This window comes from Chlamydotis macqueenii, chromosome Z (assembly GCF_036417535.1).
Source record: "Chlamydotis macqueenii isolate bChlMac1 chromosome Z, bChlMac1.mat, whole genome shotgun sequence".
NCBI classification, from domain to species: domain Eukaryota; kingdom Metazoa; phylum Chordata; class Aves; order Otidiformes; family Otididae; genus Chlamydotis; species Chlamydotis macqueenii.
The window spans coordinates 21,489,725-21,512,152 of NC_141593.1; the positions used below are offsets into that span (position 1 = coordinate 21,489,725).

General features: G+C 37.6%; 1 protein-coding gene across 1 annotated transcript in view; it reads left to right on the forward strand.

Moving 5' to 3' along the window:
* Window positions 1-18,440, forward strand: part of RGS7BP (regulator of G protein signaling 7 binding protein) — a 40,586-nt gene extending 22,146 nt beyond the window's left edge. The window contains exons 3-6 of the mRNA XM_086770640.1: window positions 5,929-6,059; window positions 13,293-13,440; window positions 14,888-14,958; window positions 17,433-18,440. Of these exons, the coding sequence (XP_086626766.1) occupies window positions 5,929-6,059; window positions 13,293-13,440; window positions 14,888-14,958; window positions 17,433-17,524 (442 nt within the window). The 3' untranslated portion in view covers window positions 17,525-18,440. The remainder of the gene's footprint in view (window positions 1-5,928; window positions 6,060-13,292; window positions 13,441-14,887; window positions 14,959-17,432) is intronic.
* The last annotated feature ends 3,988 nt before the right edge of the window (window positions 18,441-22,428 follow it).

Here is a 22,428-nt window from a genome sequence, read left to right on the forward strand (position 1 = left end):
ATAACAAATTTGGTATATAGCTATTTAATAATGAACATGTGATAATCAGGATTCTGAAAGTAATGTTTGTACTAGTTCTCTGCTCAACATTTCTCAACACTGAGCATACAGAAAATTATTGAAAGAAGTTAAATTGATGACACTTTAAAGGGAAATTTTAAGCCCACTATCCAAAATATACTTAATGGATTATAAAAGAAATCTTTATGTGCACTGGCATCAGAGCATGTGTCTTTCAGAGATGAAAATGAGGCCTATATACATGCATAGGAGAAAATAATTTGGTTGCAAGCTAATGGAATTCTTGTGGTCATTATTGCAATTAAACACTAATTAAACACTTTGAGACAAACAGTGAGGGTAGTGGTCTGGAAATAATTCCCATTATATAAACTTTGGATAATTAAAAATATTTTTCTTGGATGTCACTGCTGTTACTTTGGATTTGCAAAGGAGAGAAGAATTTTGCCTACAGTCCAATTACAGATGCTCCATATTCTTGAAAAAAACAAGAATGGGCCGGAACATATATATATATCATAGATGTTTCTAGTTCTTATTCTCATGCTGTTTGTAAGTGTAGTTTACAAGAAAAATATACTAGATTTAAACAGCAAAAAAAAAAGTCAATTAGAATACATGTTAATGTGCTTTGCAATTACTTTCCAGCTCATTTGTGAATTGGAAGCCACTGATAAATTCAAAGTGGTTTATGAGCCAATCGTTTTCTATATAATTGCTGCTTTCTTAGCCTGCACAACTAAAAATTCTGTTAGTAAGCCCAAAAAAAGTTTTAAAGAAAGGTTTTCACCATTTTTTCTTCTTAGAAATTAAATAGCTGTATGAGGAAAATACTGTTTTCTTGCATGCGTGTGCAGACCCTCAATCTTTTTTGCCAGTGACAGCTAGAAAGTAGGAAGTACATTCAACATTGTAAGCAAAGTTCCTGAAATGGCCGTCACATCTAAAAAAATCTAAGGATTTCTAACATTTGAAACAATGCAGAGAAAAATAGGACAACCATGATCTGCTTTTATCAAAATTGTTACAAGGAAGTTACCTTCTCATGATGTAAGTTTCCATACTCCTTTTAGTGATAGACTTCTGGTTAAGTAATCCTCACTTTCAGAAGAGCTAGGCAGATTCAGCTTTACTTGCATAAGAGCGGAGTAGATTTGTATCTCCCTATCAGAAAGAGCTCTCATCCCTGAGCAGAAAAAGGTCATCATTACTGTCTGTGTTGGCTTTGTTTTTTGCAGGTTCCACTTTGCATGGGAACGTTTATGGAGCAGTGCCCTGCAGGTGGAATAGGCAAATCGGTTACTCATTTATCCATTGCTAGTTGTGTAGCTGTTCATCTTCAGAACTGAGGAACCTCTGCTCAGAAAGAAAAGTTTAGGCATCTAGGGAAGTCAAACAAAAACTGAATGTACTTGTGTGTATATTGGTGGGGCTCCAGGACTTAGATATTACATGTAATAGGCAATAATTTTGAAGCACAAAATTTTGGATCTGGGTGCTAAATATGGAAAGTAAAGGGAATTCTACACTCCTAAATCTTTTTGTAATCCCTCTATTGGTAAGGATAGCTCAAAGGAAAGTACTGTATCTGTTCTTACAGGGAATGAGCTGCAACAGTAAGTGATAAAGACGGTCAGGCAAAAAAAAAAGCTGTATCTCTGTCTACCACTGTAATTCCTTGATGCTGAACTTTGGAATAGTGTTCAATGCACATGAAAGAATATGTGACACTAAGGGGTATAAAAAACTCATCTGTAAGCTGAAAGGCAGGAGAAATCAGGATAGTAAAAGCCTCCAAGAGGCCATGTGTTATCTAAATATGTATCACATCGTTCTTAAATTTAGCTATAAGAGAAATAAAAACAAGTATATAAGGTTCGAAATTCAGAAAGTTAAAATACTATTCCAGAGGAAGAAAATGTAGTGTGCTGTACTTTTACTGTAGTTGGCTAGTGGCTTGTTTGTGCTGTATTTGGTTAGCTGGATTCTGTAAGGTTATATTCACTCCTGAGACTGCCTCTTACATTGAACATCAGAATCCTATTCTGCTCTAAGATTCATCCAATTTTGTAGTAACTCTTTTACAGAAAATGTTGAAATCATTAGGAGTAGTACATGCAAAATGAAGGACTAGATGCTCATTTTGATAATGTTGGTATGATTTAGACGTAACAGTCTACTTCTGAAGAACTGCTCCTGATTTATACTAAGCCAAATTAAATTTCTATCTGGGCTATATGTGTTTTATCTTCTCTGGTTAATACCCATGTGATTACATTAAAAACCCTTCTTGCCATCTGCCAATTTGAAATTAAATGATGTTAAATTTATGAGTATTGTTTATGCAAAGAGAACAGTCCATTTCTAATCAACTAAGTGATCGCAGATCTAACAGCTGCAATTCATATAACAAATAGATTGTTTAAAAATGAAAGAAACCACAAACACAACTGCAGAGAATGTTAAGATTTAACTCTTGTTAAACCAGGACTAGATACTATGGATTAATGCAAGATAAAAACTACTAGATACTTATCGCAAGGTCAAAAAGTATAAAATGTGATGTACAAAGTAGGACTTCTGAGTGTCTGAGGACTCTGCACTTAAGCACGGTTCTTAAAAAAAAAACAAATTTAGTTTATCCCAAAATAATTTTGTGTGCATGTAATGCTGTGTCTCTTCTAAGCGTATTTTTCAGCATTTCAGAATTAGCATTATTTATTTTGTTATACTACTGCTTATGCAGTACCTAAAGATATTTGTGCTTCTGTCCTTTGAAAAGAATGTGAGATTTCAACATGGATCCATTTCTAGGAAATACATGTTTTCTTATGCAGTTAAGGACTTGCCTCAAAAAAATTCTATCAGGTAACTAATTTTTCAGGAAAATTATTCAGGGTGTTAAGGCTAACAAATGTTTTCTGAATTAGAATCATGGAGAATAGGAAGAAATATTATAGGAAGCATCTGAAATGACATATTCAGAGTATTGGAGGTGAACCCTTTTTGTTCTGCCACCGTAGTTTTATTCTGTACTTTTTGTAAGATGCAGGAAATCATAGAATCACAGAATGGTTTGGGTTGGAAGGGACCTTTAAAGGTCATCTAGTCCAACCCCCCTGCAAGAAGCAGGGGCATCTCCAACCAGATCAGGTTGCTCAGAGCCCCGTCCAACCTGCCCTTGAATGTTTCTAGGGATGGGGCATCCACCACCTCTCTGGGCAACCTATTCCAATGTTTCACCACGTTCATTGTAAAAAATTTCTAGTCTAAATCTACCTCCTTCTTTTTTAAAACCATTACTCCTCATCCTTTCACAACTGAGCCTGCTAAAATGTTTCTCCCCATCTTTCTTACAAGCCCGCTTTAGGTATTGGAAGGCTGGTATAAGGTCTCCCTGGAGCCTTCTCTTCTCCAGATGGAAAAACTCCAACTCTCTCAGCCTGTCCTCGTAGGAGAGGTGCTCCAGCCCTCTGATCATCTTCGTGGCCCTCTAGTGGATGATACAATTTTTCAAGAAAGTCTGCACTTTAAAAGTAGAAAAGTAGGTGTGACCTAGGAGAAATGCATATATAATAGACTAGCCAAAAGAAATAAAGCTCCTAGGATGGGTAGGTTTATTATCACATGTATGGTATTGCTCCTGAAGTAGCACAAACAACAGCAATTCTAATTTCTAGTCCAGTAATTTCCTGCCTTTTTGATGAGATCTACTTTGTAATGGACTGGCAGGATCTTCCTTTGTCCCTTCTGACTAAGTCCAGCATAATTTCTCATCGATCTTCCGTCTTTTCCAACCTTGTCTTTTTTTCTTTTTTTTTGGCTGCATTTTTTGGCTTTTTAAGCATTCTTGATTGTACAGCTAGCCACTACTGTGATTCTTACCATGTACATTGGCGTGTACAAACACCAGTAGTCTTCCTTCATATGCTGTGGAAATGCTAAGGTTGCTCTTTCCTTTTAGGAAGGTTCTTACCAATTCTGTGAAACTGTCATGGTCCCATTTGGTTTCTGATGTCACTTGGAAGTATAAGAGCCTTTGAGGACCTTGGAAAACTGCACAATTTCTTCCTCATAGAGGACTTATGGCAAGTCCTTGCATCAAGGATTCTTTTGAGATTGCTCCTTTCTTCTGCCTACTCAGCCACATAAATCAGGGTCTACCTTATACTGACCCTGTTTTATTACCCCAGTATATGACTAAGGATATTATTCCTTGGTGTCACTGAAATCAGGGGCAGAAGGTGCATGCTTTCTAGGCCATGTATGGTCTCCTCTCTTAGAAATAATGGTGAATCTCAAATACAAGAATTAACAGGTTTTAGTATGCAGCATTCATTAGAACTGAAGTTCAGTAAGATTGTATTGGCACAAACTGATAGGATTTTCCTTAAAATAGAGTTATTAAGCTTGTTCTTGCAAAAGAGCTGGACTTTCTGACTGGACCCAGGATCTAGGTGTAAATAATGACCTCTTACCTTAGGTCAGAAAGAACCTGTTTTACTAGTTTATGTAGACATTGTCTGCTGTACATCTCAAAGCCTTTGACCTACATTATTATTAAGAAATCATTTAACCATAGCAGCCCAATCTAATATTGCTGCAAATAATTTATCAGGTAAGTTGCTTTGGTTCCCATGAGGAAATCTGCAAGTCTAACTTTATTTTGTATGCAGGAGGGTCTTCTGAAGCATCAGTTTAACCTCCGGAAATTCAATCCCTGTAAAGAATGCTAGCAGTCTTTTTTATTGTGAAAGCTTTGTTCATATTATTCATAGGCTAGAAATCTGAAAGCATGCTGAAATTTTATTTTTTTTTATTTCTTAGCAGTAGTATTCAGAAATGCCATTATATTCTGGTTATTTAGAAAAGCGGGTTCCTCTAGTTGTTATAAAATCTAGTTTGGGGGGTTATTTTACCAATTAACATCACTATGTAGCAAACCAATAGCAAGAATGTCTGAGCATGAAATAGCTGAAATCCTGTCTCTTCAATCTTACCACTTACTGCCCTATTGAAAGTACCTTTGGAAGGAGCGTTGAAAACCTAATTCTCAGCTATGACTGGATAAGTAACTTTGTTAGCACTTGCTGAAACAGTTAAGTATATTAAAAAGTATGTTTATACCTGCACAGCAATCTTAGCCTGCTAACATGAGGTTTCATGTCTGATTTTATAGCCAGACATCAGAATTGGTTCCTGGATCTGGGTAAATTATTTTCTTATTGTCCTAAGCAATTAATTGGAGGTGTAGGATTACTCTTTATTTCAGTTTTTGTTTTCAAGATTGTTACTGCTTATCTGAAAAAATTATTGAACATCCCATTCTCACAGTGCAGTATTACATGACTACTAATTTAAACACAGGGAGAAGAAAGACTTTCAGGCGGAAACTATAGAACCAAAAGATGACAACTGAGTTGTTTCTGATGAGAGTCTCTTCGAAGTAGGGTTTATTATGCCCAATCCAGGATTTGTAACCTGAACAGTGACTGTGAAAGCGGCCCTGCAATCATCTGCCACCAGGACCAAGAGTCACTGAAACTGGATGGCAAAAGAACCCTTCAATATACCAGAAAATACTTATCCAAAGCTTTTAAAGAGGAGAAAATATCTCAGTCGCATATTTACTCCTTTTCCAAAAATACGCAGAGAAAAAAATAAGGACATGCAATCTTACCAAAGACAACCCAAGTTTAGCTGTTTTAAGGCTAGAGCTTTGTAGAGCTAAATAATTGTAAATAAGAGTTTGTTAGAAACTGTCAAGTTTTTTATCATATACACATAACTTAATAGTTTATGAAGCAGATTATGATGTGGTTGCTTTCAGCAGTAGGGAAGTGGATTTGATGACCCTTCTGTCCTTCCAGTCCCATTCCTAACTAAAATTTTTCTCTTTTACTGCAGCCCAGAAGATGGTGAGATTCATCCTGAAATCTGTAGACTATACATCCAGTTGCAGTGTTGCTTAGAAATGTACACAACAGAAATGCTTAAGTCCATCTGTCTGCTAGGATCACTGCAGTTTCATCGGAAAGGTATTGAATGGCACAAATATACAGATGCTGATTTGAAAATAAGAGCAGTCTTTTGGAGCATGCATAAGTATTCGTGAAAAACAAAGCACCAAACTGTGAAATGAACTATATCATTGAAACTTTTCAGCTGTGGAAGAAAAAAAGCTGTACTTCTATTTTGTTATCATCATTCTACAGAAGTGTGTCACATCAGGCATGTGTGACTAGTGTCCTTGTAGTTTAGAAGTCTGATTTTTTTTAAGAGTGGTCCCAAAAGGTATAGCTGTCATTAGTCAGATCAGTGAGCATTCTATCATAGTCATTTTATGAGAGGTATTTTTTGGGTGTGATATTTGATGGCAAGTGTTTGGTGGAGCAATATGGCATGGATTTAGTACTAAACTGATCCCTTAATATCCCTGTTGTTATTTATCCAGTAATGCCAGCTTATAGCAAAAGACAGATAAATACGATGAAAAAGCTTCCCACCTTTATAAAACTAGATACTAGATTCAGAACTGAAATCTACCTCATATTTTTACACACAAAGGATATGTCCTTACTTCAATGAAAATGCATCTCTAATGATTTCATATTTGGTTAGCCAGCTACTAAAACGACAATGAAGAAATGCAGGTAATTAACTGAATAGGTTACTTAGTAACCTCATTACTCAGTGATGGCACACACTGATTGGGACTGTACCTGTGCTAATTGTAACTACTCTCTCCCCAGATAATACCTCAGCAGAATATACTAGGTAAAGACAAGACAAAGTTTTGTAGTGAACTGTAATGAAAGTCTTCTAACAAACCTTACATATTTCCTGTCATGCTGAAAGAGCCCATAATGTATTTTTCACATCTAGCTGCAGGATACAGCTAAAACTAGTGGTATTTTTGTTATGAAAATAAGATTTAGAGGTTTATAACTGCTCAGTTGAGCTTCTCAGTGATTTTTGTCAAGTCAAAAAGAAATCTGTAAAATAGGAAGAGACAGAATTAACAGAGCCATTGTATAACAAGATGCCAGTAGCTGCTAAAATGAATGATCATTTTTTAAGACAGATTGTACTACATTTTCTAGCATCGGCTACAGTTGTCAAACTACCTTCTGTAATTGCAGAAAGAAAGTTGCTTGAGGTGGCCTGAGTAACCCCAATATGTCTGTCTCTCCCTTTTGCCTCTAGATGAAGTCTACATTAATACCTTAAACTAAACATCAAAATGTTAGATGTCTGAAGTTGGATAAGATAAATTACAGCATTACATATGGGCCAGTTTAGTTCCTATCTGGCAGTACTTTTGAATTGCATTGGTTTCTCATCTCACCATAGAGAAAGTCATGGTAGCTGTTCTGCCATTGCTAAATACAGGACATTGCTTGTCCTGTATCCGTATAGAGATAACCACAGTAACTTGTCTCGAAGTTTCTGTAACATCCTTTGAGAAAAATTCGGAATAGGCAAAAGTTACATAATTGCAGGGATTCAAATAATTTGAATTTTGGAACTTATCCAATAAAGCATTGCTCTTATGTATTAAATACTTGGTATTTACAACACCTAGAAGTGTTGTAAAGGCATCATGCAACAAGGCAAATTCCAGTTACACATTAAGTATTTTTTTCACAGCGAAGACAGTTGTATACTAGAACAGGCACCCAAAGAGGCTATGAAATCTCCATCCTTGGAGATGTTGATAACTACAATAGCCCTGAGCAATCTCATGCAAGTTGGCCCTGCTTTCAGTACGGTGTTAGACTAGATGACCTTGCAATCTATTTATTCCATGTTCTGCCAAAACATACTCTTTTCCAAGGGGTAGAATGAACCCATACTTTTCTTTAATTTTTTGCTTGTGAAGAATGGTACTGCAGTGTAGACAAAGTGCATAAATTTATCTCTAGGAATCAAAGAGCTGGTAATTTTACCATTATAAGATATGATGTGCTGTTGCTAGCATTAGCTTTTTTACTTTTTTTCCTGTTTAGTTTTTCACCATCTGAGTGACCATGCTGAAAAAAAAAAATAAAATGTTTTCCTTGTGCATGAAGAGTACTACCCTTAGAAACTTTGCTTAATTCATAAATGTGCATGTCTGATGTTCTTGCTGTGGCTTGAAGCTCATTTTTGAAGGTAGTGTTTTCCATTCGGATGTAATATTTTCCATGTTCTAGTCCTCTTACCTACAGGATAAGTAGTTTGTTAGGTTTTTAAATCTCCCATGAGATTTCACCATGTTCTTATTTGGAAGCCAGCAGAGACTCAAGCAGAATGACATGCAGGCTGTTCTCGGAAACCTGCAGCTAGTAAATAATAATGTAGGTACTGGTATCTTGACTGGACATTATCAAACAAAAAACTGATAACATTAAGGCAGTGCTGATGCTCTTCTCCCAAGAGAAACTCAGCCAATGCACCCTACTGGGAAACAGATGCTCTTTAATGAAACACCACACTACAATTTGATGGGCTGAGCTCTGGGTATTTTCACTGTCTTTTGCAGCACTGATCTTCTGGCTCTCCTTATCTTTTCGTTCTATTGAACAAACATTTCTGTATATACTGTATAGTATATATCAAGCTCCCTGTACAGAAATTTCAGGCATACTTACAGTGCTTTAGAGTAACTTACTATTGTCCTACAACCTCTGCTAGAAAAGTCAGATAGTCTGTTTTTTCTTTGAAATGTAATGTTCCCAGTGGGGCCAAAAGCCATAAATATTTCCAGCCGAGTTATGCAGTAAGTAAACTGAGGTAAGTGATCTCTAATAATTTTTTTTCTAAGAGACATACACCAGTGTAAAAACCAGTGTTGAAAATACATTACACTTGCAAAGTTCAAAATTCAGAAAGTTTGCAAAGGACACAGTGGAATGTGCCCAAGTAGCCTTTATTCAAGTTTTTTGTCGTTACTAAGTCTTTGGTTACCTGAGCGTATATTTTATTACTTCTCCTTTCCACAGTCCCAGGTGACTTGGCTACCTAATACACCTGTAAATATTTACTTGAGCATGCATCTTTGTTAATTTTTAAGTGTCATACATTGTATTTATTGCACACAATTCTCTTCAAAAGTCAGAATCCTTCTGTTCCTCAGCCTTCTCTCAGTAACTCATACACTAATGGGAGTGTCTTCAGAACTGTCTTGAGCAGGGAGGTAGCACTCATTTTTCCCATTTTAAAAAAGGAACAAAGAGAGATTAAGCTAAAGATTGCTAATTTAGAATCTGAGACTGCAGTGTACTTTGTGCATTGCTGTTTGTGTTTGCAGAGTAATTTTTCAGCAGCTTCATTTGCAGTTGAGTGCAGTCTCTGGGTTGAGCAACCAGACAGTTAGAAATCCTTTGTCATGAACTATTTTGAGAAGTTGGGTTTAAGCATCTTGTTTAGGATCACATTAAAACTTTGGGTAGATACAGAGCCCCGTTTTCAGGGGAGCACTGTGAGAGACTGCTGTGACTTCCTGCAGTCCTTAGTATGATGGCTTGAAGAATCTTTTTGTCAGAAAATACCTGCTGGGGCAGATAGGGCAGATGGCAGCTCATGTTCCAGCTCTTCCAGGAAATCTTCTGGAACTTCTCACTGTATTTGGTCACCTAGTTTTCTTCTGCATCATTATCATACTCGGGCAAGACTTCACTGGGTAGATTCGTCTGTTTTGAACTTTGTCGAGCAACAGATGAGTTCACTTACCTAGAACCTGCAGCTTCTCCTCATCTTGGTTTTGCTTTATTTCTTTCCCTCCATCATTTTAATTGTATAGCTTTGCATCTTGGGAGCAGTGTCAAATACACTGCTAGTGTAATAAACCTAGTAATATTTTTTAAAATATGAATTACAGTTACAGGGAAAGTAAGATATTCTGAATGAGGTTAGGCACCTGTCTGAAGTGTTTACAAAATTCAGCTCTAATTCCTTTAAATATTATATGCCTACTTTATTGATATTGCATGTTCCCAATAATGACTATTCTTTTGATTAAATAAAAAAATGCTGGCTTAGCTAGCAAGGTCTTTGGAAAAGTAGTTGACATAATTTCTGTCCATGGAAGTTGCTAGATGTGATGACCCTTTTTCCAAATTAATATTGAGCTTATCAAGGTCCCACATTGAGAAAACTTAGAACTACCTCAGAGTTCTTAAGTACACTTCAGCATACACATTGCTGTATTCAGCCACAAATTTTTCGGGGTCAAAGGTTGTCACTGATGCCTTATAATGAACTTCATTGCATTTTTAATGTGTAAACATAACAGAAGAGCTTTGCTGATTCATATATCCAAAAAAGTAATATATTCTTTTCACTGTAAGGAACTGTAAAATATTACTATTCTACCACAGACTTGTAGTTCCTATTGCATTTTTCTTAATAATAATTTTTCCAGTGAGACAATCTCATGAGTTCTGCAGTCCCAATTGTAAGTCAGGAATGAAGTGCATCAGGCTGTTAGCCATATTTGCCATATTTCTTTTTTACTTCCTACACAATTCTTTCCTATTTCCCTTTTTATGTTCTCCTTTCCATTTACTTTAGCTGTTGTCTATAGCTTGTGCATTTACCCTTTATTGCCAGATTAGAAGTCTGGTGCAAATGCTGCCTTCTTTTTGAGACGGGGGTTCTGTCAGCTGTGTTAAATTCTGTTATTCCCGTCAAAGATCTTTTCAGTTCATCTGCAGTGAAATCTAACTAGCTCTGAGGGATGTACAATGGATGTTTTTTCATTATTTAAGTTTCTCTGGGAAGTAGGTGATGACTAAGAGTAGGTGCATAGGGTGGCATGACAGAAGCAAAGAGAGAGGTCACCACAGAAGCAGTAAGGAGCACAACAGGTGAGACACATAGAGCACAGTGATCACAGATGTTGTATGCAGCCTTACTGACCTGATCGTTTTATACCCTCTTATTTATCCTCACTCAAGTTTGATCTTCAGCATTATTTAATTCAATTAATTTCATTTAATGCCAAAGGCATTTTCTGCTTCTTAAAGGAAGAAAAAAAACCATGCTGAAATAGAGGCTGGAAGACAAAGAATACATCATGCTTTGTATTGAAATTTCGCAGTAAAAGAGCCTTTGTCTAGTCAGCTGGCAAGAACAGCAAGTGGATGTGAAGACTTCTGAAAGCACTGTGTGCATGATCAAACTCCAAGTGAAATTAATGAAAGTCTTTCCATTAACTAAATTAAAAGTAAAATTTAGCGTTCATATCCCTATTTTAAGAATGCATAATACAAAAGATATCCTTACCACCAGTAGTAGGATGAGAAGATTAAAGAGCTTCTATTTCTCTACAGGCTATGCCATGTAGTAGAAATGTTCAGCCTGAGTCATATACATTATTCAGGCAAAGCCTTTATTATTAGCTGACTCTTTAACTGTTTTCAAGTGATTGAGCAGATGCTCTAAAATTTGAGAAAGCCTTCATGAATTGTCCACAATACAACAGAATTACATATAAAGAGCTTTTTTTTTCAGTTGAAAAGAATCTGTGCCGTTCATTCTGCTAAATCTGCAAGAGCTTGCCTTGTGCTTACAAAAAGAATGTTACAGTCTCAGTGCTTCTGTTCTCAAGTTGCAAAAAAGAAACTTTTTTGTTATTTCATCTAGTTTTTTATTTTTTCCATTGAAACACTTTTCACATCCCTGAAGGATGCACCTATAGACAGGGTTGTTCTTGACAGCATGTCACCAAAGGTCAGGTCAAAGCTCCAACATAACACTTCAAAATAAGGAGAAAATTAACTGATACCCAGTTCCAGCAGTAACACCTTGTAGCATCAGTGACAAGTGAGATGGTTTCCCTGGAGCAACCCTCTTTTACAAAGAAGTAGTAAGTGAGATATTGGCAACAGTATTTTGTGTTATGAGCTTCTTGTAATGGAAAAAATAATGAACAATGAAGCTTACACAAATGAACAATTAAAATTGTACAATATGAACTATCTTAAAATAACAGCATAAGCTGCAGCTAAGAGCTAGAAGAAATTGAAAGTTATATCTACAGCATCATACAGAGTAAAACATGTAATCCAGGAAGTAGGCTTAGGCTGCTGTTCCATAAACAACTGAGTCATCTTAATAGCTTGTTACCACCAGAAAGATCTTGATCCCTTCGTCTCTATCTCCTTTCCTGTATCAAGCCACTACTCTGTTAGCTGTTCTTGTTCTTCCTATTTTTTATTAAATCTTACAGGAACTACTCAGGTTTGTCCTGATGTGAAAGTTTTTCTAATTGCAAAAACTGTGAGATGGAAAAGCATTTCCTACTCAACTCCTCATACCACTGGTTTAAACATTGACTTTTTTTTTCTCTATTTTTAGAAAGTTTTCTTTGTTTCTTTCTGAGATTGTTTACTCCATTTAATGAGAGAACACAAAGGGAAAAAAACTTCAACTTCTCAATAACGTGTCTGGGATGCACTCCAATTTGAATTTTCTCATTTCAGTGTACTTGATGCCAGGACTGTGCTTGCCACTACAGAGAAAGAATATCATCAGACGGTCCGCAGGAGGTTTGCAAGGATACCAAAACATCCCACCAGTACTTCACTCTCTTGCAGGCTCCACTGTCATGGCCCTGTCCTTTACCCCATTCTCTCTCTGACAAAAGCACTGGCAGATCTGTCTTGAAGCTCCCAGTAAATTCCAACACTGCATTACATTTTCATATAGTGAGCATGAATTAGGCAAGCGTAAGCATGGAAATTCAGAATATAATGCGTATTGGGCTGTGAGTGGTGGCAGCTATGTATTGCTTTTAAAATCACCAAGTACAAAACTGCATTTTTTTGTCTTTTATTTTCCTTTAGTATTGCTATAATACTAGGAGACATGGATTGCAATGTTCTTTACTGTTAAAATTTTTGAAGTTGCTTCCAGAATCTATGCTGTAGTTTCCTTACTTATTTTGTTCTGTTTTGTCCTCTGGCTTTTTTTTTGTGTTACATGTGAGCCACTAGAGTTTAACTGAAACCCTTCATAGTACTCACTATGTAAAATTGTAAGCTCTACATAGGCCTGCATGGGACTTCTTTTAATTTTTTTTTGCAGGAGTAACGTATAGCAGCACTCTGATCAGCAGATTAGTGTGGTCTGCTCTCTTTCTGAACAGTTCTTAACTTGGAGTTTGCATTCACCACTCTCTTAATTTATACTGTCCAAGATCAAGGTCAAAAATCAATGATACAATCTGAGAACGCTTTTTAATTAATTAATAATGGGAATGTATGTTTTGTTTAAATATTTTAAAGGAAAAGAACCTGGTGGCCCAACCAAAATCCTAGATACTAAAGTAGAGGAGAGTTCTGAAGTACCTATTTTAGAAGACACGTCATCATCACCAACAGATATTCAACAGCATTTATGGCAGGTTTCCACAGATATTGAAAACACTGAAAGGTATGTGTAGCATGTCATTCCTATACAAAACAAATTTCTGTCTGGGGTTTATTTAGTCTTTTCCGATTAGATAGCCAGTGTTGGTACTTCTAAAGGTATTAGCAAATTAAATAACCTGTTAACATTTCTGTTGCATTTAACATATCTGAGAGTAACTCATAAAAGAAGGGCAGAGAGAAGTGACATCCTTAGTAAGTCCAGTTACCAGAGAGTAATTGTCAAAAACAGAGAGCGGGAAATGATGTTGCTGGTGTGTCAGGTTCTCTGAAAGAGGCAGCACCTGTCTCATCTTAAGTGCTTTCTGATTTTGTGCCTGAAATCTGCTGGCCTGCGGTTCTGCATTTGTAAATTGAAAGCACAGAATCGAGTTCATGCAAGTTGTTTCCGCCCGTAGCTGTAAATGTGGCAGCCTTAGGAGGAGGGGGGAACATCACCCACAGGTGTGTCAAAGTGGACTTCTCTTACCTCGTTAACTATGTAGTTGAAAGACAAAAATGAGACCCTTTAAGGAGTAATCCTTATGGCCAACAATTCTTTGCCAAAAATATATGTTTTGGTGGCTTTGTATATTAAGTTGCTGCTGAGATTTACCTTATTTATTTATATAAAATGAAGTTCTGTTCTACGGAGAGAGTAACTTGGAGAATAAAACTGTGAGGTTTCTTATTAGTCATGATGCTTCATTTCTAAGAACTATTTTATATGTAGATGACTGAGACAAGACCACATTGTTTCTTCAATCCTGAAAGCCTTAAGACGTTGCAAGCCTGCACACAAAATTGCTGGTCTGCCATCTATCTGTAAAATAGGAACCTTTTTGCAGCTTCTGGCCTCTCTCAAAATGCATCCAAATGGTAACTTGCTTTGTGAGAAGATACTTTGTTACTGTATTTTCTATCTTCTGCCATTTAGAAAATTTCATGCCAGAATCATCCCAAGAGGGGCGAGAGTGACAGCCCTGATTCTAAAATTTTCTCTTAATGTGCAGGGATCTTAAGTGTCATAGATCACCTAAATGTATTATAATTTCCTTCTGCACAATGACACACATTCATGGAACAAGCTACAAAATGCTGATAAGCATAAGTTAACATTAGCACTAGCTTGTGCTAATTTTCTGGCATACTGTGTATTTTGCCACTAGGATCACATTGTGCTCACCAGCTCATTTAATATGGAGCAGTCAAGGGCCAGAATAGATCATAAATTCGGACCAGATGTGACTAGTTAATATCACACTGGCTGAAAAGTGTTCCCTTATTAAATCTACTGCCCTTTATTTTGGTATGCAGCTTCTGATATCTGTATGTGAACCAAATGCTTGCCCAATAGATTTTTTAAATTTATTGTTCCATTATTTCAGCATATAAAGCTATACTGTGAGCCATTCCCCATTCAGGCTTCAACTGCCGTTCTGCTGAATCTCTTTCAACTTTTGTTTCCACAGAGATATGAGAGAAATGAAAAACCTTTTAAGTAAACTCAGGGAGACTATGCCTTTACCACTGAAAAATCAAGGTAGGTTTTGTATTTTCTTCATGTAAGGAAAATTAAGATAATTAAAGCGTTTGCCTTCCTTTAGATCAAAAAAAAATCTAGAGGTTTTTACAGAAGTTACGAAAAGAAAAATCTAGGTGAAGTCTCTTCCCTACTGATTCAGTGGAGCCAGAATTTAGTAAGTGAACTTTAGCCTCTTGAGTTTCATATGAGGTATTCTGGAATTTTATAGATATCAAATCTATACATAAAATAATAGACTTCTCCTGGTGACGTGAAGGCAGCAGCACAACTAATTATCTGTGTCAGGAAGCTTTCTTTTTCAAAAGTAGTGACGATGTAAAGTGCACAGACCATGATCGGGATCCTACTGAGTGGTGGGGTTTGCTTTACCCCTACAAGACTTGTAGCTTCTGTGACATAATACTGACCCTATGCAGGAAAGATACTTGCTTTGAGTCTGCTAACAGCCTGCTTTTCCCAGGAGCCAGCTATAAGGCACCCTACACAAGTGCACATGGGGGCAGAATCTCCATCCTACGCATGTGTTTAGCAATGGGCCTTCATTTTGGGGCCCAGCAGAGTTCAATATTCCACATCTACAGGGACTCTCTTTCTTCGTGTGAACAATATTAAAAAGATCATAATTTTCCTTTCTGATTTCCTCCTGATAATGTGTATTTCTTAAATGATGTGCAGTGTGTGCATAGTGGCGGCTGATGAAGTATGCCTAATGTGTCCTAGACCTTGTCTCAAGTGGCTAAGCAGTCTAGCATTCATCATAATATGGTAAGAGATTAATATAGAACAGATGAATTCATTATACAAGTAAGAGTTTATGGCAGGATGGCTTGATAGAAAACTGTGTGAAAGGAGAAAGGGAATTGCTTATGATACAGATATGCCATTGTATAGACTGGAAAAATGCCCAGCGTAGAAGAAAGTAGTGTGGTGGAAATAAGGAAGAAAAAGACAAATTTGGGGATTATAAAGCATATAGAAACTTGAATTCAGAACAGAGATAAAGGCATACAGAATTTTTCTCTGCTGTCTGATGTCTACACTGCCCTTCAGCACCTTCCCGAAAATCACTGATCACCTCTGCAGCAGGATGGGAAACTTGTCAGCTAGAGTTTAAAAGCTCTGAGACATGCTCCAGGATCAGTTAATCATAAATTGTGGTTTTGCAGCTCCCACAGACTCCAGCTGTGATCATAGTTTACAGATGACCTCTGAGAATGGATGCCTTATGAATGGACAGTGATACTCACTATGCATACAGTCCTTAAAATTTTCTAAATATTCCAAGACCTTTCATTAATAAAAGCTAGATAACAATATAAGTAAATAGAAGAAACAAACAACATGACAGATTATGAATGTGGTCTGGACAATAATTTTGACATGTATATGAATTACCAAGCACTATTTTAAAAGAATGATTATGAGGTGAATGAATGCCATTGAATGAGCTGATCTTTACAAAACCCAGTCCTGCTTTCAGTAAATCAGTGAGTGTTTTGTTGTTTATTTCAGTGACAGCCAGAATGGAGGCAAGCCTACAAAAGCTTTACGTAATATTACTGACTGTTCACAAAACTAGGTTTTTTGTATGGAATTCTCTTAAGTGACAGCAAGGAAGTTACTATGCCAAGAAATTCAGTTGATGTGGTTCATAAGCTTGGGTCACAATATTAAATTATCTCTTAACTATGTTTTTATAGTTAAGTAGTGTCTAGAGCCTACAATCAAAACTAGGTCCCAGGTGTAACCAGAACAGGAGCATAATGAGACATAGCTCTTAGCATGAAACCGTGCCTGAAGATAGCTCAAATTCAAAGTCAATTCTAATGATTTTGTGAGATAGTTCACTGACAGTGCATGAGTTAAGCTAAGTATAGGCACTAATATGTACATTTTGTATGAATTTAAAACAAGTTAATATAAAGGTAGAAAGCTAACCAGAAACAGGGTGAGGATATTGTGCTAACTTTTCCAGACAAGTGTTTTTTCTCTTGATGTGCCAAGATGTTCCAGTGTTGCAGTTTTAAATGGAAACTCTTCCTGATGTGCACAAATGGCCACCCAATACATTTTTTTTAATGTTTAAGTGAAGTCAGAATTTAACCTTAGGACTGGCATTTCCAAACTTGCCTGTCTGCAAGATCTCAAGCTACTTATCTTTAGGTTTTATTTAGAATCCCAACGTTATTAATCCATACAGGAATATTGTGGCTTAGATCTCCCAGTACTGGAGGTGTAATTTCCTTTAGGTTTCATCCTTGAACTGGTATTCTTCTTGGCAAAATTTTTGTTGTGTTGTCATGGACATCCTGATAATTAGCATTGTAAGACTCATATACAAAATTCAGGTTATTATCTGCTCTATGCTTAGAACAGTGGGATCTGTTACTTGATCGTGTAGGTGCTGTTAGGACACATAAATGATATAAATGTGTACATGGTTTCTTAAATTGTGGGTTTTTTCGTCGTAGATGATAGCAGCCTTCTAAACTTGACTCCATATCCATTGGTAAGAAGACGGAAGCGAAGATTCTTTGGACTGTGTTGTCTTGTTTCAAGTTAGAAGATTAAGTACAGAAGCACCAAGAAAATCATAAGTTTGATGAAACCACTATGATTTGTCCAATGAAAAGATGAGCATTGCTACTCTTGATTATAAAGTACATTTTCTACACTAGCCTATTCCTTTTTCTCTTCTGCTCCATCTCCCTTTTCAAAGTAACAGTTTTAATAGTTTAAAGTTATGATGGTCAAAAAACAGCTGTGAAATAGATCTAGCATAACTAGAATGTTTTTAAAACTTTTTAAAGTATGTTGTGCATGCTTACTTTCAACCACTCAGAGAAAAGACACATGAATTATGGTTAATAGATTATTTTAAAGGTTTTTTTTATTGTTTGAACTGCAGCTAAAATTTGTGCATAGTACAGTACTCTTACTAGTATCATTGAAATACTGGATCATATTCTAACAGTCTTTAAGCATAGAAAACTATTTAAGAGCAAAAGTATTAAAGCTCTAAAACATTTAAACAATATTGTAACAGAATTCACACAAAATCTTCAGTTGCTTTTTGTGGTCTCATTCATATTTAGTCTTCCATCTATCTCAATTTAAAAGCTTCACAGAAAAGTATGTTAATTTATGATACACAAAGCATATATGAAAATACTTAGAACTTGTAAATACAGATAAATCATAATATCTACATACTGTACAATGCATAGAAGCAACAGATTTTCTTTTAAGCTGATAGTATCTCTACAAGCTTTTGGAAAAAAAAATAATTTATTAAAAGAAGGAGTATTAAAATAAACAATGTAAAACACAACACCAACCCATTTTGTTTCCAATAGAATTCAAAGCATGGTGTCTGCATATCACTAAGTATTAACTCTTCTAGGGCATGCCAGAATTATCTCAGACTGTAAGATATTAAACGTTTTACATTGTTAATAAAGTTTTTTATTTAGATTAAATGTTGTCTTGTTTCTAGTTATATTGCTGGAATATGTATTTTATTTCTAAGAGTACTACACAAAGTTTTGATGATTTTTCCATTTCAAGAAGTATGCTTACAAAGACAGACAAAAAATGATGATGAATATACAGATGCTAAAGTGACAGCTAGTAGCAGCAATATATATGGATAGGTTAGACTCATTGTACTGGTATTTCAGGATAGTAGGCAAGACTCCAGAACTAAACTTATGCTAGACTGCAACGCTATGAAACCCATAACAACTGTTCAGAGCAGGTCACCATACCCTTGTAATCAGTAATACATGAGGAAGGTGACTGTGAGCCCTCCTGCTGTTCCACCAAGACCGAGCATGCCAACAGGAACCAACTTCCTTCTTACTGACTAAGAGTTCAGTGGTGGGTAAGGAGGTATTGTTTCCTTGTCACAGGGAGCATCCATACAGCTAAATTCTTAATGGTTTTTGGTAGGATATTAGTACACTCCTCAAAGTAGTTTGTTAGGTAGGAGTAGCTACTCATTAACTGACACTACAAAGTTTGAGCTGACTGATTTTTCTACCAAGTTTTTCTCCTGGAATGCTGTTTGCTGAAAAAGGAAGGAAACACCCACATTGTCAGAAATACTAGTGTACTGTCTATGGCAAGGACCAAAAATTCACATCTAATTCCCAAGAAAGGAAGGCAGAAGTTTTTCTTTTTGAAGAGCCACACCACTCCTGTTTTAGCCATTCATGTAACTGAGCTTGCAGCATTTCTCTGGAAAGATATTTTTCTTTTTACTCGGACAAAGCAGAGTGTTCTGACTTTTTTCCATGTTGGACTGATGTCGTAGTTCAGCCGCGATCGGGACCAGACTACGCAGTCTCTCTCTCACTCCCGCCACCCTCTGAGAGAATAGGAGGAGATGATATAGGAAAAACGGCTCGAGGTTTGAGATAAGGACGGGGAGAAATCCTTAAAGTTACCGTTACGGGCAAAACGGACTCGACTTGGGGAAAACTATTCATTTATTTCTAAAATTAGCAGGAGAATGAGACAAAGAACAAGATAACCTCCCCCCACCCCTCCCTCTTCCCGGGCTTAACATTATCTATACTACCTCCCCTCCCGAGCGGCACGGGGAGGGGAAAGGGAATGGGGGTCGCAGTCAGTTCATCACACGTTGTTTTATGCCGCTGTGTCATCGTTGGGGGAAGAACTCCTCGCATTCCTCCTCTGCTCCAGCGTGGGGTCCCTCCCACGGGCCACAGTCCTTTGTGAAACTGCTCCGGCGTGGGTCATCTCTTCCACGGGGTGCAGTCCCTCTAGAACAGCTGCCCCAGCGGGCCCTCCATGGGCCACAGCCTCCTTCAGGCCTCCACCTGCTCCGGCGTGGGGTCCTCCACAGGCTCCGGGTGGATCTCTGCTCCTCCATGGACCTCCATGGGCTGCAGGGGGACAACCCGCTCCACCATGGTCTTCATCACGAGTTGCAGAGGAATCTTGGCCAGGAGCCGCATTACTCCTCCCCCTCCTTCTTCACTGACCTTGGCATCTGCAGCCGTTCCTTACAACAGGCTGGCAGACGCCTCTCAGGATCTTTTTTACATCTTGTTCACTTCACTTCTCATCTCCTCTCCACTTCTTGCAGCCAGGCTGGGCCTAGTTGGGCCCAGTTGGCTGCCCGGCGGGAGGCCAGAGGGTGAGGCCTGCAAGGCCCACGAGGCTCGCGCCTCCCCCTCTCTGCCCCCCACTCAGCTGTTTCACATCTTCTCTGTTTTTTTTCTGTTTTCCCCTTCTTAAATACGTTATCGCAGAGGCGTTATCACGGGACATTCTGCTACCAATTGGCTCGGCCTTGGCCAGCAGCGGGTCTGCCCTAGGCCTGGCCGAGTCCACTAAACAAAGGGGAGTAACTTCTAGCAGTTTCCTACAGAAGCTACCACCTTAGGCCCCCCCTCCCTAACAAAACCAGAACAACTGATCTGTTCACTTTTCACCTTTCAATCTCCCAGACAGAAAATGTGGGGTTTTTTTAAATAATCAGGCCCTCAATTATTTTAAATACAATGAGGACAAATAAATCTAAAATGTCCTCCTGGAAAGTGTGTGTTTCCATCAGCAAAAGGAATATGAGGAATTTAAATTCTTTAAATAGCACAGAAAAAGGTAACTGCAATATGTTTTAAGGTTTCAGGTCACATAGTATTCTTCAGCATACACACCATCTGATGTGGGGTGATCCCTACATGCTCACAAAACTGCATGCTTGTGAGCACAAATGTGCTTTTAAGAAGAATGGAATCAAAGTCCACAGCAGTATGAGTTTTTTTAAAGTTAATTCTTTGACGTTTTCCCCACATCTCTCATGAACAATGTCCTCATTAATCAGAGCCTGGTTTTCTGAAATAAGTAGTTAAAGAATGTCCAAAAGATGGCAGCAATGACATGTTTTCATTAGAAATCTACAAACCAATAGGCTTGCTCTGTCACTCCACCCCCAGAAACAGAACGGGTTTTGCAACTGTTAGAACTTTGGAAAAACAACTCCTGATGTCTAATGTCTATAAAAAATATTTTCTGGGGAGATGATCAGTAATTTCAATTAACCAATTAATTTTGATTCAGCATAAGTTAAAAAGATAGACTGATATGATTTTATTAATCTCGTAGACACTGATGCCAAAAAGCAGTATATTAGTACACACACAGAAATTGCTGTATCAGGTCAGTGCTAGGACTACTATAACAGACATTTATTACATACCCCCAAAGTTATTTTCTTTGAAGTAGACACAGAGACTCTACAGATGTGAAGACAGAAAATCAGTGGGAATACAGTAAACGAAGTGAAACTGAAGATATGAGAAAAACATTAGAGAACACAACAACAACATTAATGGAACTTTTTTGTTGAGGTTGACCTTGCTGGCTGCCAGGTGACCACCAAGCTGCTCTATCACTCCCCTTCCTCAGCTGGATATAGGGAGAAAAATATGACAAAAGGCTCCTGCGTTGAGACATGGACAGGGAGATCACTCAACAATTCAATTGCCATCACAGGAGAAATAGACCTGACTCGGGGAAATTAGTTTAATTTATTGCCAGTCAAAAATGGCATAGAATAATGAGAAATAAGAACTGTTGGATACCTGGAGTACCAGGGGCACTTAGTGAACAATCCAGACCGAATGGAATTGTTATGTTTGTGAGCAGCAGGCCTCAAGGACATCACTGAAGCCGCTTGTGAGAAAGTACTGAAGCTGCCTGTAAGAAAATACTGAAGACACGTGTGAGAAAATAATGAGGCCACCTGTGAGAAAGTAATGAAGCTTCCTGTGAGAAAGTAAGCGAAGCAACCTTGAGAAGAAGGAAAACAGCTGGTATACGTGACTGGGGGCTGAACATGAAGCAGGGTGCAGGTGGAGAGAGCCATGCACGTGAACATAGAGACTTAACAAATCATATTTTAGCTAGGAGCGCGTGCATGATATAGTTAACCAATTAGTAGAGAGCTTGCGCATGATACGGAATTAGAAGGGCTATATTAACGGGGATGTATCAACAATAAATTGGCATTTGCTTGATCATATTGGTCGTCAGCAGTGTCCGTGACTTCCGCGTCAGCAAAGAACAAATCTAAAAGCACCTTCCCCTTACCCCTCCATTCTTCCCAGGCTCAACTCCAGTCCCAATTTCTCTCCTCCTCCTATGAACAAGTATTACAAAAATAAACAGGTCAAGGCTTTGAATGTAGTGGGAATATAGTAGAAAAGTGGGCAACAGCAGGAAAAGAAGAGAAAAAGTGAGGCTTTGATGAGATCCAAATAATTTTAACAGTATTTTAAGGAAATAATGCTTTTACTTTCCCACTGTGCCAGAAAAAAACAGTAGTCAGCAAGAGATAAATACTTAAATGATTTAGAAGTGCCTAGGGATATTCTGCAAATTTTGGCAAGGAAATTCTAAGTACAACGTATTTTTCATGCCACCTGGTAAGTATCA